Here is a 14948-nt window from a genome sequence, read left to right as displayed (position 1 = left end):
ATTATGCTCTCTTCAAAAAAGCGAGTAGCCAAGCGAGTTGTGTGTTTGGGATCGCTTTCTTGTTGGAAGGTAAATGACCAAAATTAATTTATTACGCATTTATTGGCAAATTTTTACTAAGAATAGCATTCATATGCATGCATTTATTATAAATAGCACCCGTTATTCGTTTGAAAATAATCGCGAACCATGTTAGAACCTCCTCCATGCCTCACTAATGATTGTATGCACTGTGGTTTTAGCCGATCAAAAGGTTAAAACCACACTCGCATATATTTTTTTGAACTCCTTAGTCCGAATTTGGAGTCATCGAACCAAATTACTTTATTCGAAAATGTGGTTGGCATATTTAAATATTGTTTTGCAAACTCTGTTCTTTTTCCTATTCGCAATAGAAATCCTAGGCCTTTTTTTGCGACACAGCTTTTCAGACCAAATGTCTGTAGTTTCTTTTGCACTAGTGAAAATGAAGTTATTAACTCGGCTGTAATTGTGTAAACGGTGTCTACACCAGTAAAGAAGAGAAGAAGAAGAATGGAAACATCCAAACCAAAACTTTCGATCAACTCCAATTTAGTTTCAGGATTTTCTGCAACTTTTCTTCGTGTAAGTCGCTAAGCGTGTATGGAAATTTTGAGCTTTAGAACTCCACCGTATGTCTTTCTTTTCTTGAAGTTTTCAAAAATTCTTTTTGACCCTCCGATCGAAATGGAATATTTTTCAAATATTTTTTGATACGTTTTACCCTTCCTCCCATCTTCTACAATTAAGTTCCGAATTTCTTCAGTTTTGCGCATATTTCACTAAGAACAGAACCAAAAAATATTCATCATAACAGTAATTCACTTAATAAATGAAAATTTATTAGATCCTAAAGAAATAAACCAAAACTAAAATTATGTACATATACTTTCATTTGACGCGCACTCATGGGTTCGCCAGCTTGGAGGGCTTTATTTTTTGGGAGAAATTAAAAAAATGAACATGAACTTTAATTTCGTGCAAGACTTGTACTGATATTTTCGATGTCTGATTCCGTAAATTAGCTATTGGCCATCTCTATAACAACAACTGACCACATCAGCATTGCAATTTGACAATTTGACCGTTACGGTAATTTAGACGTCAAATTGTCGAAAATATCGATAAAATAATTGAAAATTGTCGAGTCCGACCGTCATGTAAGCCTTGCCTAAAACATTGGTTAAACGTTGCAAAAAAAAATCTTTTCAGCGTCAAGCGAAAATGTTGAGCTCAAATTGCGGTGAAGCGTCCAAGCCAGGAAGGTTGTGCTATGTGTTTGGTGCGATTTGCGGGGAAACATCTACTTTGAGCTGCTCCTCTCCGGCCAAGCTCTTAATTCGAAAATCTATTGTCAACCATTCAATCGCATGATCGTAGCAATCGGACACACATATCGATAGTAGCTGGCCAGAAACTCCGTGGGTTGGGAGGTTCTATACATCCAACTATAGTCCGGATCTGGCATTGTTATTACTACTTACTCCTATCTATGGTAAATGAATTCGCTGGTGAAACATTAGTCTGAAGAGAAGCTTGTGAAAACCGACTGTCCGTGTTTTTTTCCCCAAAGGGGCGATGTTGGCATTATGAAATTAACTCGAGAATGTCAACAAACTCGTCATAATTTCAAATTTTCTAATTCGGGAAAAACGTGTTTAAATTATGCACGTATTCCTCACTTTTTAACTGGGCAAAAAATAGTAAGATTTTTTTAATTTAAATTTTGTCCGGAAACCCATTCGACGAAATATTTTTTTTTAGGTTGCTATGACTGTCATATCGAAATAATCATTAGTATTTCGTATACGCTTGTCTTTCTGAAGTACATAAAGTGCACTCGGCGATTTTTACGACGAGTGAAATTATTTAATAAAGTTCCATTAAATTTAGTTTGCAGAATCAAATTTTTGTTGCCGGAACATTCATGTTAGAAAAGGAATTTGAATAACGTTGCAAAGGTTGTAGCCAAAAAAATCACGGCAAAGCAGGTTAAAAATTAAGGTTATGATGACCGTTTTCATCGATTATCAATATGTAGTGCACACCGAATTTCTTCCGAACAGCCAAACTGTCAACAACCTAACTGAGGGTTATACAAGGTGTGTTCCAAAGTAAACAGGACTTGATAACAAACAGAACAAATGGTTTTTTCGGCATAATCAATTTATATTATTCAAAATAGTCTCCTTCTGCTTTAATACAGGTTTTTGCACGGTCCAAAAGCATGTCGCACGAGTGGTTTAGCTCGTTGGTCGGTATGGCCGCCAGTATGCCGGTGCAAACTTTTCGAATGGTCTCTACGTCTGCATAACGCTTTCCTTTCATTGGCAAATGCATTTTTCCGAAAAGGAAGAAGTCGCATGGTGCCATATCAGGTGAATACGGGGAGTGGTTAATGGTTAAAATGTGATTTTTGGTCAAATAATCGTCCTTCGAATGTTGGATTCTGAGCAATTTTTGGTCGTCAGTCAATTTGTGCGGAACAAACCCTGCACACATCTTTCGTAAGCCCAAATGTTCGGGCAAAATGCGATAAATCGATGTTACTTTGGAACGCACCTTGAATGTCATTTGAACGAAGCTATTCGTTAAAAGAAGTCGGAAATTCGCATACTGCATGGATTCTTTGTGAGTTTTTGAAAGCTATGAAGGCTTGAAATTGACTTTAACAACTATTTCGCCTATTGGAAAATCGTTGGTATAGGCGTACAGGGGTCAAGGGTGTTTACTTTGAGGGGCACGACATAGATTTTGAAGAATCAATTAAGAATTATAAAATTATGAACAAAGTCTTACTATTTTTTGCTTAAAGTAGTACATTCCTCACTGTGAAACCTTTACGAATATAAAGCTTAATTCCATACAAAGCTTCATTCCTGCATAATTAACTCAAAACTCACATTTCTCGAGTTATGACGGTCTTGCAGTAAGCAAACGATATTATCACCACCAACAACATGCCAAGCACCCGCACTATAATTAAATCATATTAATGGAAATTGCGCATAATTAATTAATCAAGCATTTTAATTAATAACTAACAACAACAAAATATCGTTTAATCTTTCAGTACGCACCAGCAATCCATATTTCTTATGCTCCAAGCTGCCACCACACTGGCGTGCCAACAAAACGCTGCCCAACTCCTTCAAAGTGGTAGCACTCGTGGAGGTCGGCGACGGCACGACGGTGACGATACGGGCCGGCAACGATGAGAACTGCAGTGCGGAGCTGAAGAACTGCCAGGCGACGATGAAGGAGCATGTGGCCAAGTTTAATGATCTGCGCTTTGTGGGACGCAGCGGCCGAGGTGAGTGATTGACAGCCAATAAAGAATGAATATACATACATATTTAAAAGAATAAGATTGAAAAAAAAAAACATAAAACAAAAAAGTTGTGAAAATCAGAAGCAGCGGCAGGAGCAACTTCAGCAGTCAATAATGAGCCACTGTGGCAGCGTTTAACTTCCGTCAAAGCGTTTTCGGCTTTGTGGGCGCACAAGTGTTTACAGCAACTTTAGCTCGGCTTCTCTCACATGCAAGAACGCATTTGGCGTCACCTTAAGTGAGACAAATAAATAGCCACGAATGAAACGAATGCTAACTGAACGAACGGGCGTGCACCGGGAAGCGCTTGCTGATATTACATACATATACTTATGTACATGTATGTGCATACGTTGAGCTGCACAAACTCAATGAGGTTCACTCACAGAAGTCGTCACATTATGTCGATACGCCCCAGGGGGTCAGGCACTTATTGAACACATTATATATATTTATATACATATACATATGTAGGTTCCCCACTAGCGCTGCTCCTTGCAAGCCTGTTAGTCCCGCTCGCAACCCTTATAAATATTTCCAATTTCGTTTCGTTCAAATTGCATGCGAGCGTCGAGGTGTAATTCTGCAGCAGCGAAGGAGAGCGTGTCGCAGTCCAAAAACTGCAACAACTGTCATCTTCCATCCATCACGTGTCCATGCGTTTAGCTGCAACCAGTCATTCACGCAGTCAGCCTATGACATCATGTTGCCGCACTTGGCGTTCGTGCGATCGTTCGGGCTGTGCACCGTCGTTCTGCATACAGAAATTGCTGAATAGCTGTACATTTTGCAACTTCTGACACGCAACACAAATTTTTGCCATCAATAATCGATTTTAAAGTGTGCACGTTGGCATTGTTGTTGCGCTGCGATTGCAGCATGTCATCTTCATTCCATTCAACGGCTGTGCCAGCGAGCCGGTAGCATGTTGCAAATGCTGCAAGTGCATGCCGGGTGAGTGCTGCAACGCGATCGCTCGCTAATTCTCGGCCGAAGCTGGCAATTAATGCACTAGAAAATTCACGCAACGGCCAGAAGGCATGCGCAACAGCTGACCGAAAGTGTTGTTGTTAGTGGTGCTAATTAGGCGGAGGACTATGAAAGCTGACTGCATTTTTTGAAATACTTCTCAAGGAGGAAACTAATATTTAAAACAAATTTCTATTTGCAAATTCGATTAAACCCTCATATCGAAAATGGGCGGAGAATCACTTTCACTGAACTCTTTTAGAGGCGTATTTATTTTGTGCAAACCGTATACTTAAATTTTCTGTGCATGAATGACTTCAAAATTGCATTTTAATAACTTAATTTAACTCGCAACAGACTTTATATTTTATGTAAATGAGCATGATCATCTGATCAAAATTGACCCGGACTGACAAACAACTACATTTTCACGTATTTGAAAAGAAATCTTTATTCTCGCCTTTGAAATAGGCTTTTGAGTCGGTAAAAGTATGACAACAATTACTCAGATTTTCCGCACACTTGTTACGAGTATTAGCCTTAGCTGTGACGACTTTCAGTGCCTTCAGCGAATTTTTGGTTTTTTCGGCGCATTTTTCGAGCGCTATTCGCTAGATTGTTGAACAGTTGCGATGCCATCGTCATATACTCATATCTGGTCAGCTATAATATTGCTTTTGACGAATGTAGAATCCTCAGCTACGCTTTCAAGCTTCTTTTTTGCGACCTTTACTCGACCTCGTTTTTGCAAACACAAGGATTTTCATGCTGTGTAATGCTGTTTCGTCGATTCGTCGATATACACTATTTAAGAAAGCATTCGCTTAAATGTGGAAACCACTAAAACACTAGTGAGCGATTTTTCGCAAATCTTTCATATTGCAATGTCATCTCTAAAAATGTGGGTTCAACTGTTCAAAATACTTCGAGTTAAGTGCGTCTACTTGTTTCTTCCAACGTTACTTCATATTACTACAAAAGGTATATAAATGGTCCACCAACAAGAACGTTATGATGGTAAAGTGAAACAAAACAACAAAATTTAGTCAAAATAGGTACTGTAATGGGCCTTATTTCAGAATATCGTTTTTTGCGCGAACAACTCTATTAGTAGCCACCTGAAAATGTGAATTTGCGTAATAATCTTAGATAATTTCAAAGCGAAAGGTGACATGATGAGCTCATTGAATATACTGACAAAATTTTGACACAAATTTGTAAACAAACATGGCCGCCAGGAGCTGTCAAAAATCACGTCATTCCTATTGGAAGACGCTGTTGTTTAATTTACTTGTCATTGAGCGTTAAACCACAGTTCTCATAACTTAAAATGCTTCTTTTTCGTGAAGAAGACCATAAGTGTTTTACAACCTTATTATCATGCCCTCACAACTCATTATTGTGAGTTTTTTGAATTTTGTGAGGTTTACCTTGAGCTGGCGTAAATTCAGAAGTTCAATTGCTCCCAATTTCCTTATAATTCTGTAATGTCTGACAGCAAACCTCACAAATTTTTCCTCACAAATCACTTATGAAGTTTTCTCAGCATAGGGCTGTTAGATTCTATATTTAAATTTTTGATTGATCTTAAGCTCCACTCATACTTCTCAACTTCTTACCAGATCCATGCTTTTTGATAGATTTTTCTCACAGATATCATAGCTTATCAGCAAAACTAGAAGTTCGCTTACAATTAGCCTTCACAATTTAAACTCCTACTTGTTGACAGCCCTTCCTTATTTCATATAGAAAAGAACTTAAGCGGTTACATGGGTTTCCTCGGGTAAAAAATAGCACTTTTTCAAACATTTTTTCTCATATAAAAAATTAAATATTTTATTCGAATTTTTTATTGTTACAAACATACACTATTATCAAAGAAATTCTGAAAAAAATCTTGTTTTAGTTAAAATCTTAACTTAGAACTTGGACGAAAGAAAACACTGAAACTTGCATTTTTGGCAGACATTTTTACAAAAAAATTAAAAATTCAGTGAAAAATTCGCGACATTTTTTTTCTAGCAGTGGTAATCGAAAAAGACTATCCTTTGTCCAAGTCTTTAATAACTGTATATCAAAGATCTGTGTAAAATTTCATGAAGATCGGTTGAGTAGTTCTCGAGAAATCTCGCCAACCGGTTTCAAAAACACAATTTTGAGAAAAACGCCTTTAAAGACGGCGCACTTAGTCTAGCTAGCCTCAAGCGCACAAGTTCTCAAGGCTGTATCTCCGAAATTATGATTCGTATCAACTTGAAAATTTAGGACAATATTCTAGAGGTGTTGTAGAATTTAATAAGATAATGAAAAATAATCGATTTTTGAAACCCGTAAACCCATGTAACCCCCGAAATAGGTTATAGATACAGTGTACGATGCAGGAAATTCTTAATTAATTAATGTAGAGAATTGGTAAAAAGTTATAATTACCCACTTTAGCCTATAAGAATGGTTCCAACCGATATATCCGTTCCGTTAAGTAAAAAATTAATCCACAAAAAAATGGGAGTAAGAAAAATAATAGGAAAAGAAACCTTACTTTTTTTAAATTGTAATATGTATATATGTACATATATACACCCTTAAACATATGTACATATATAGTACCTACATAAGTATGTATACGCTTCGTTTTATGAGCACAACTAACCTAAACGAAATAAAAAAATTTTAAATTCTAGAACGATTTTTTTTTTGCAATTCGAACTTTGAGAGCTTAAGAGATTCCTTGAAAGTACAAACTTCGTTGACTTAAAAATTTCCTCTGCTGTATGTACATATGTACGTACTTTTTATGACCTTGTGGCAGTTGAGAGCATGCCGCTTTTTAACTAAATGGAGTCAAGAGCCTTAGCACAGTTTTTAAGAATTCCTTTAGTGTTAAACATTTTATTTTGTCAAATTTTGAATTTTGGGAATTGTGTTATTTGTGGTTAGCGGCTTAACATTTCTTGGATTGAGATAACGAATAGAAACGCTCGAAAGTATATATATATGTTTAGTACGATAACAATCCATAAAAACTGGATAAAAAAATGGTGTAGTTAACTTAATCACATCGATAATGAAATGAAAAAATCATAATTCACTTGAATTAAAAAAAAAAAATTATAACTAAAATTGTATTGTTGTGATTGGCATAACTAAAAATTTCAGTATATAAGAGCCAAATGTTAATTTGTACAACAAAATACAGTTAAATACATATATAAATATGTATATATGCAAAGTTCAAACTTACAAAATATTTACACTGAAATTTACTGATTTTAAACTTTTTTTTACTGATTTCTAAAAAAAAAAATTAGTTAAAATAAATTTTAGTTTTTTTTAATTGTTATTTTTTTAGTTTATTTAAATCTTTTTCGAAAAATTTCGCTTGAAAGAATGAATTTAATAATACGAAAAATATTATTAGGTATATGCATATGTACATAAGTAAAAGTACTACTATATCGCATTGAATTAATTTATAATTGAAGCATTTAAGAGCCACGTCGAGTGTGAGAGCCTAAAAATATACAGCTTTTTTTAAAGAAATTTTTTTTAATATTTTTAAAGTTATACGGAATCTCCAACGGCACTAAAAAGGGCCATCCTCTAGTACAGTGGGTCCGGCCTTCTACCTTTCTTTCTAAAAAACAATTCAATGCTAGAAGATCTTGTCTGTACTTGTGCTCTAAGTACATACATATGTATGTATATTAGAAGCTTGGAACCGGAAAGAATATGGACATAGCACCATTACGAACCAGTGAAGTACATAAAACAGACTATATACTTCCAATGTTAGATTTCAGTAGTCACTTTCGATTGAGGATACCGTCTAAACCGTGAGGAGCAGGGAGTGCTGTATTAGGTCCTATGATGGTACATCAGCGCCGAAGAGCCCGTGAGGGTTACCTACCTTAATGTGGTCGAAAATATAAAAATTTACAAAATGGCGGCATTTAAAAAGAAATCTAAATTCTGGTCATTTAAGCTTGTCAAATTACGATTTTTCATCGGATTAAGAAACTGGTAGCTATTGTATGGAGAACTATGTAAGTAAAGGGTGATTCATTTCGATTACTTTTTAAAAAGGAAAACACAGAAACTTCAAATCTAATGATACTGTTTATTATCATTCGAAAGATCATTCATTGGCATTTTTTTAAGTTTATCACTTGTTGGCCGCAGCTCCCTCTCAGATGGTGCATCCGTTGAGTCCAATTTCCGATGACTCGTTCGAGCATTTCGATAGGTAATTAGCGATTGACACGCGTGATGTTTTCTTTAAGGCCTGAATCGAAGCGAGATTGTCCGGATAGACTTTAAACTTTACATATTCCCACGAGGAAAAAGTCTAACGGTGTGATATTACACGACCTTGGTGGCCAATCGATCTGCACAAAACGAAATGGCCTGTCAATTGGTCGCCATGGCCGTGCGATTTGACGCCGTTAGACTATCTCCTTTGGGCCTACGTTAAGTCTATGGTCTATGCTTATTTGCTTACCGAAGTGTTCTCTCCATACATCCAATGATAGATGCGATGTATGGGAAGTGTCGCCGTCTTGTTGAAACCAAATGTCGCCGAGATCGTAAGCTTCAATTTCAGGCATCAAATACTTGTAGTCTGTTATCATGGCACGATAATGCTCGCCATTGACGATTAGGTTTTCACCGGCATCATTTTTAAAGAAATATGGACCGATGGTTCCACAAACCGTTGTATTTTCTGGATGAAATGGCAAACCTTCAATCTCTTCAGATTGCTCTTCGTTCCAAATGCGAAAATTTTCCTTGTTTACATACCCATTGAGTCAGAAATGGGTCTCAGCGCTGAAAAAAAATTTGGCTCGAAAATGTCGGATCTTCTTGGAACTTTTGAAGAGCCAGGCGTGTCCCATCATCAAATATTGTTTCCATAACTCCACTTTTAATTTCAGACTTCACGCCTTTGTACCTTTTGTATTATTTACCCAAGTGCAGTCAAGTAAATACTTAACTACATTTGTTTGGTAAATACACTCGACAGTTGACGCTGAAAAGAGCAGCAAAGCAATTGCCGCATATACATATACACACTTACTATTATATATACATACGTACACACACACAAATGTAACTACGCAGTAAGCAAAGTAATCTTATTGCTGTCTGTTGGTGACGATTTAAATGTCGGTTGTGACGGTCGCCGCTGCCCTTGATTGGGCTGACATTTAATCATGCGCGACAGCGAAAACAATAATTACAAGCATAATAATGGCGCTGCAAGGACTGTGAGCGACTAAATAAGATTTTTTAATTTACTCAAATTTTTTTTTTGTACGAACTACCAGTGCTGGGGGAAAGTGTGTGAATGCGCGCAACAAATTACCATTTTGTCATTGGTCACTTGTTACAGAATCCGCCGCTGGTCAGCTGGTGTTTCTGACAGCCGCTTGAGCACCAGCACAAGTCACATCAAATGTCATTTTGTTTATTGCGAGAAATTTAGCGTTTAAACTGCAATGAAAAAAGCTTATTCAAAACCACCACTAACGATGCCAATCTGAATACTCAGCTGGGTAATTTATAGGGTTTGTAATAATATTGTCTGAAAGGTAGGCGTCGAAAGCAAAGGGTTACAGTTTCGAAGTCCTGACGATTAGAAAATAATAAAAGAAAAAATGTTAACTTCGCCGCATCAAAGCTATAATACCCTGCGCAGGTGCATTTTTATAGCGTAAAAGGGTATTAACAGTAATTTATCTCAATTTTAATCGGTTTTGTTTTTCATAGCAGAACCTGATTCCGATCGTACAGCCTGTATGACAGCTATCGGGCTTTTCAAGAAGAGCGCTACAAAAGTTTTTTTAAATGAAACAAAAACAGTGTAGGATATCAATGAAATTCTTTATTCCTGTGAAAGAATATTCGATGCCACTATGTATGGAACTCGATTTCTTTTGCATGGTCACATGGGCACGCTAGCAGAAGTTCAGACGCTGATTCCAATTTATAAATTGGCCGACCTATACTGCTGCAATATCACGCTCGATATTCGTACGAAGTTCATCAGTTGTCGCTGGCTTGTTGGCATAGACCATAGACTTAACGTAGTCCCAAAGGAGATAGTCTAACGGCGTCAAATCGCACGGCCATGGCGACCAATTGACAGGCCATTTCGTGAGGTAACACGTTCACCAAACTTAGTTTTCAATAAATCGATTCGCTAAGTCGCTTGTGGCGCCATCCTGTTGGAACCACATATTGTCCAAGTCCATATGATTCAATTCGGGTCAAAAATATTCGGTTATCATTGAGCGGTAGCGCCCCATTCACAGTAACGTGTCGGTCTTGATCATCACGGAAGAAGTACGGCCCAATGATGCCTCCGGCCCATAAACCGAATCAAACCGTAATTTTTTTGGAATGCAATGGTAACTCGTGGAGTACGTGGGGATTGCTGCCTGATCAATAACGCATATTTTGCTTTTTAATCGCCATTTAGCCAGAAATGAGCCTCATCGCTGAAGATGATTTTTCTATGAAAATCCGTATCATTTTTAAGTTGTTGTTCAGCTCAATTCACGAACTTACGACGATTCTGGCGGTCAAGCCGCTTTATTTCTTGTGTCAACTTGATCTTGTAATGTTGTAGGCCAATATCTTTTCTCAAAATTCGCCCTAACGACGTCACAGAGATGCCCAACGCTTGAGAACGACATGTGAGAGACTCATTTGGGTCTTCCTCAAGTGATGCGCTGGCGGAAGCAATATTCTCGACACTACGGGCACTTCTTTGTCTCACTGGCACGGGAACATTTTGTACTGTGCCTGTGGATTCAAATATTTCCACTAGACGCTCAATTGTTGATCTGACAGGGCGATTATTACTACCATAAATTGGACGTTGTGCTCTTAAAGTTGAGGCCATCGACTCCGAATTTCAGTAGTAAATTTTAATAATATCGACTCGTTGATGGATCGTATATCTTCCTATGATGAAATGGCAAACATTACTGAGGAGAAATGTCAAAGGAGCGGGAAAATATACGGTGTCGTTTGCTGTCCCTATCGGTCTACTTTTGTAGCGTCACTGTTGAAAAATCCGTTATAAACTAGGAATTAACACTTTTCATTTATTTTTCAATCCGGGATGAGGGAGGGAGAAGTTTTAATTCCTAATTTTCAAATTGAATCAAAAAATTGTTTTTAATTTTTTAATACGGCTTTTGGTATCCGAAATTTTAAAACTATTCTAAGTCAAGATTTGCGAGTTTATGAAAAAAAAATATTTTAAAGTTTTTACTTTTTGTATAATTATTTGCAACGCTGGCTCTGACCTTGCTCATTCCAATAATCTTCTTTCAATGACAATTTTATTAAGTAAAACAATTTTCGAATTTCAGTAAATTTCACTGCCAGTTCATAAAGAAAATATGTTTTGCTTTCGCAATTTGTTTGCAAATCTCAATCCTGTTGCTGATAAAATCTCATTTGGTGAAATATTTGACTAATATGCTCAAAGTCCTCATTAGCGGCTGCATACTTTCACCAACTCGTCACCAAGCAAAGCAGCGAGTTAACATATGTATGTATGTACACTGTACACCCGCTCTAGTACATACAATACAAATATATTTATATGTATGGCAGTAGCTGTGTGAATGAGTTTTTGAGCGATGCTTCAAATACCGAAAACTTAACAAGATTAATGAATTCAATTTGTTTGCACACAACGCAGTTTGACTTGTGTAGAGAATGCAGAAACTCTTTTTTCACGCAGAAGAAAGCTAAGTTGCGGTGAGTGTGCGTATCATTAGTCTTTTCACGAAGAGTTCACGAAGAGTCTTGTTTTTTGATAGCCGGTACTTACACATATAATGAGCGCTTGAGAGCCTGCTGACACGCGTCATCAATAAGCGGCTTTGAGCTGCGACAACTAAATAAAACCCAAAAGGCAAACACCCCACCAAAAAGCCAAAACTGGAAAGCGATAATCAACCTTGCCCTATGACATGAAACAATATGTGCAACAACAACAAGGTAAAGTGGTGCCAACGCACTGATTTATCTGCTGAACTGATTTTCAACTCCACTTTTGATGGACATACGAGTATACTATACTTATGTATATGTAGTTAAACACATACATACATACATATGATCTATATAAGTGCTTCACCCCTTTTGTTTTATTCTCTGCTCGCACGCTCCTTTGTTATTAGGCTCTGAGAGCGCTGAATTGCTTCACTGATCCAATGTACCATTGCTGATGGTTGGTGGCGTCGGCGCTGAATGACTAATTTGGATTATTAACTTTCTGGAGTGATTTTTTGTTGTCTCTATTCCAAAGTCTTCGTAAGCATTGATCTTCGCTTTTGTTCTGCTTTGCTTTTTTTTTGTTTTGATGAATATCGCAAGTAAATAGCTATCAGACACACGCAATTTGGAGCATATGTATACTATACTTACATATAGGTAAGTATATGCGATCTATATATGTACATATCTATGTATATAAGTTTGTAAGTTCATCATAATATTATTTTCATTGTTAGGACAATGACACGATTTTTAAAAATAATTCTTTTCGCTTTTCCACAATTTTTCTCAAATTCGGGACATTGTTTCATCGCTTCGCTTGCCTCCGTGCGCCTACTACATCTTGTATTATTATACCTGTGTCTGCATGTAGTCTTGTATGTATTATACATACTTACATATGTACATAAGTATGCCTGTATGTGGTGAGCTTGATTTATTTACCAATAATTTTTATTAATTGCACTTTCAAACGCGATTCGGCGTTATTTGCTTTACAACTTCATCGATTGACTTTGCTTTTTCACCGCCTCGTCCACACACACGCTTTCAAATGTTACCGTTTATAGCTTCGAAAATCTTTGGTCTATTAGCATGGACCCGTGCCAGTTGCAAATGTGCGTGGTTAATAACTTTATTGTACTCGTTAAGAAGCTTCGTTGTTTCGCTGGTAATTTGGCTTGCTCCGTGCAATTAGTTGCTTTGCTCTCTGCCTTTGATCTGATTGAAGCCCTTTTTCTGCTTTTATTCTCTCGCTTGTGTATTAATAGCGGGAGTTTTAATTTGAAAACGCCTTCAAATTGTAAAATATTTTTATTAGAAACTTTTCTGTTGTAATCACCTAGTTATTTAGACTGTTTGTCTTCTTGTAGACATTAATCATTGATTATGTGTAATTATTTGAAAACTTTAATTTATCTCGTTTTTTAACAGAGCTGAAACGTGAAGAAATTTTATTAAGATTGACTTAACTACTGGTTTTGTGTAGTTTTGAAAATATTTTCAGAGAAAGAAAAATCAATTGATTTTTTTCTTTCAGTTTCTTTTAAGGGGTTGCATTGCGAAATAGTAAAGAAAAATACTCGGAAATCGTAAATAAAACGCAAAACGATTAATTATTCATCAATATTTGTTCTGTCGCCTTCAAAGTAATCCCCGCCATATGTAATATACTAATGCCAACGATTTTTCCAGTCCTCAAGACACTCTTCATAAGCAGCTTATGGGAGAGCTTTCAGCTCCTTCAGCGATTTAGTTTTATCTATTCGATCGACTAAAAAGGGGTTCGACGAAGCGGCAATTTCAGTTTGGGTAACAAGAAAAAATCACACGGAGCCAAATCGGGTGAATGCAGTGGTTGATCGATGGTATTCAATGCGTTTTTGGCTTTAAATTCGCTCTCACTCATGGCTCGATGCGATGGTACATTATCATCGTGTAAAATCCTTGAATTATTCTTCCAGAATTCCGGCCGATTTCGACGGATATTTTCACGCAAACGTCTCAATATGGCCAACTAGAACTCCTTATTGATCGTCTCTTGCTCCGGAGCAAATTCATGATGCACCAAACCACGAATATCGAAAAAATCATGAGCTTCACCTCGATTTTTGAGCGGCTTTGGCGTAATTTTTTTGGTCTTGACTCGTTTTTTTCCCTCCAATCCGATGATTGTTGACTTGTTGCGTATCAAATACATAAATCCATGTCTCATCGGCAGTTATAATGCTCTCCATGAATTTGAATCGGTGTACTTACGGTACTCTTTTTGAAAAAAAATCAGCTTTATCGGGACGAATGAACAAGAACGCTTTTCATACCCAAAATATCCACCAAAATCATTCGAACGGACTCGCGATAGAGGTCTCTTGGCTCTCTTGCCTTCTGTCTAATGTCGATTTTCAAGCAAAAATTGCAAAATAACAAAAAATCGTATGTATATGTCGAGAGAATAATGTTTTTATGTTTTTATGATTGTAAAATGTACATATTTCAAATAAATTTAAAATAAGATCATTAAAATGAGAAGCACTAAATTCAATATTGCCACTGTAATCTGGCCAAGTTGAATTTGAAGCCGAAAATAGTTGGAATTTTCGGAAATACCATCTCACCCTTGTTGGTTTTCCATCCAATCGGGTCGACAGCCATTTATTTCAAACTGAAAATAAAATTGAATTCGAAGTTCGTAAAAATTTGTGTTTAAAACTTATTCAAGAATGTTCTAAAACAATAAAATGCATTATTATCACCGTTAACACATACATTAGAGACATTTCAACATTTTTTAATGTGAACCATGCCACTGACGCTTGTTGACCCAGTAACGTTG

The 14948-nt window shown here is 36.7% G+C and overlaps 1 protein-coding gene across 2 annotated transcripts in view; it reads left to right on the top strand.

Moving 5' to 3' along the window:
• The window catches only part of LOC120774819 (protein lozenge), a 47203-nt gene that overhangs the window by 8537 nt on the left and 23718 nt on the right, over positions 1-14948 (top strand). For both annotated transcript variants that reach the window (XM_040104625.1, XM_040104626.1), the window contains exon 3: positions 3095-3334. In XM_040104625.1, coding sequence (XP_039960559.1) covers positions 3095-3334 — 240 coding nt within the window. The remainder of the gene's footprint in view (positions 1-3094; positions 3335-14948) is intronic.

Source organism: Bactrocera tryoni, chromosome 4 (genome assembly GCF_016617805.1).
Source record: "Bactrocera tryoni isolate S06 chromosome 4, CSIRO_BtryS06_freeze2, whole genome shotgun sequence".
Classification (NCBI taxonomy): Eukaryota; Metazoa; Arthropoda; class Insecta; order Diptera; family Tephritidae; genus Bactrocera; species Bactrocera tryoni.
Note: the sequence above shows the minus strand (reverse complement) of the source record. Positions and strands in the feature narration are given on the sequence as shown.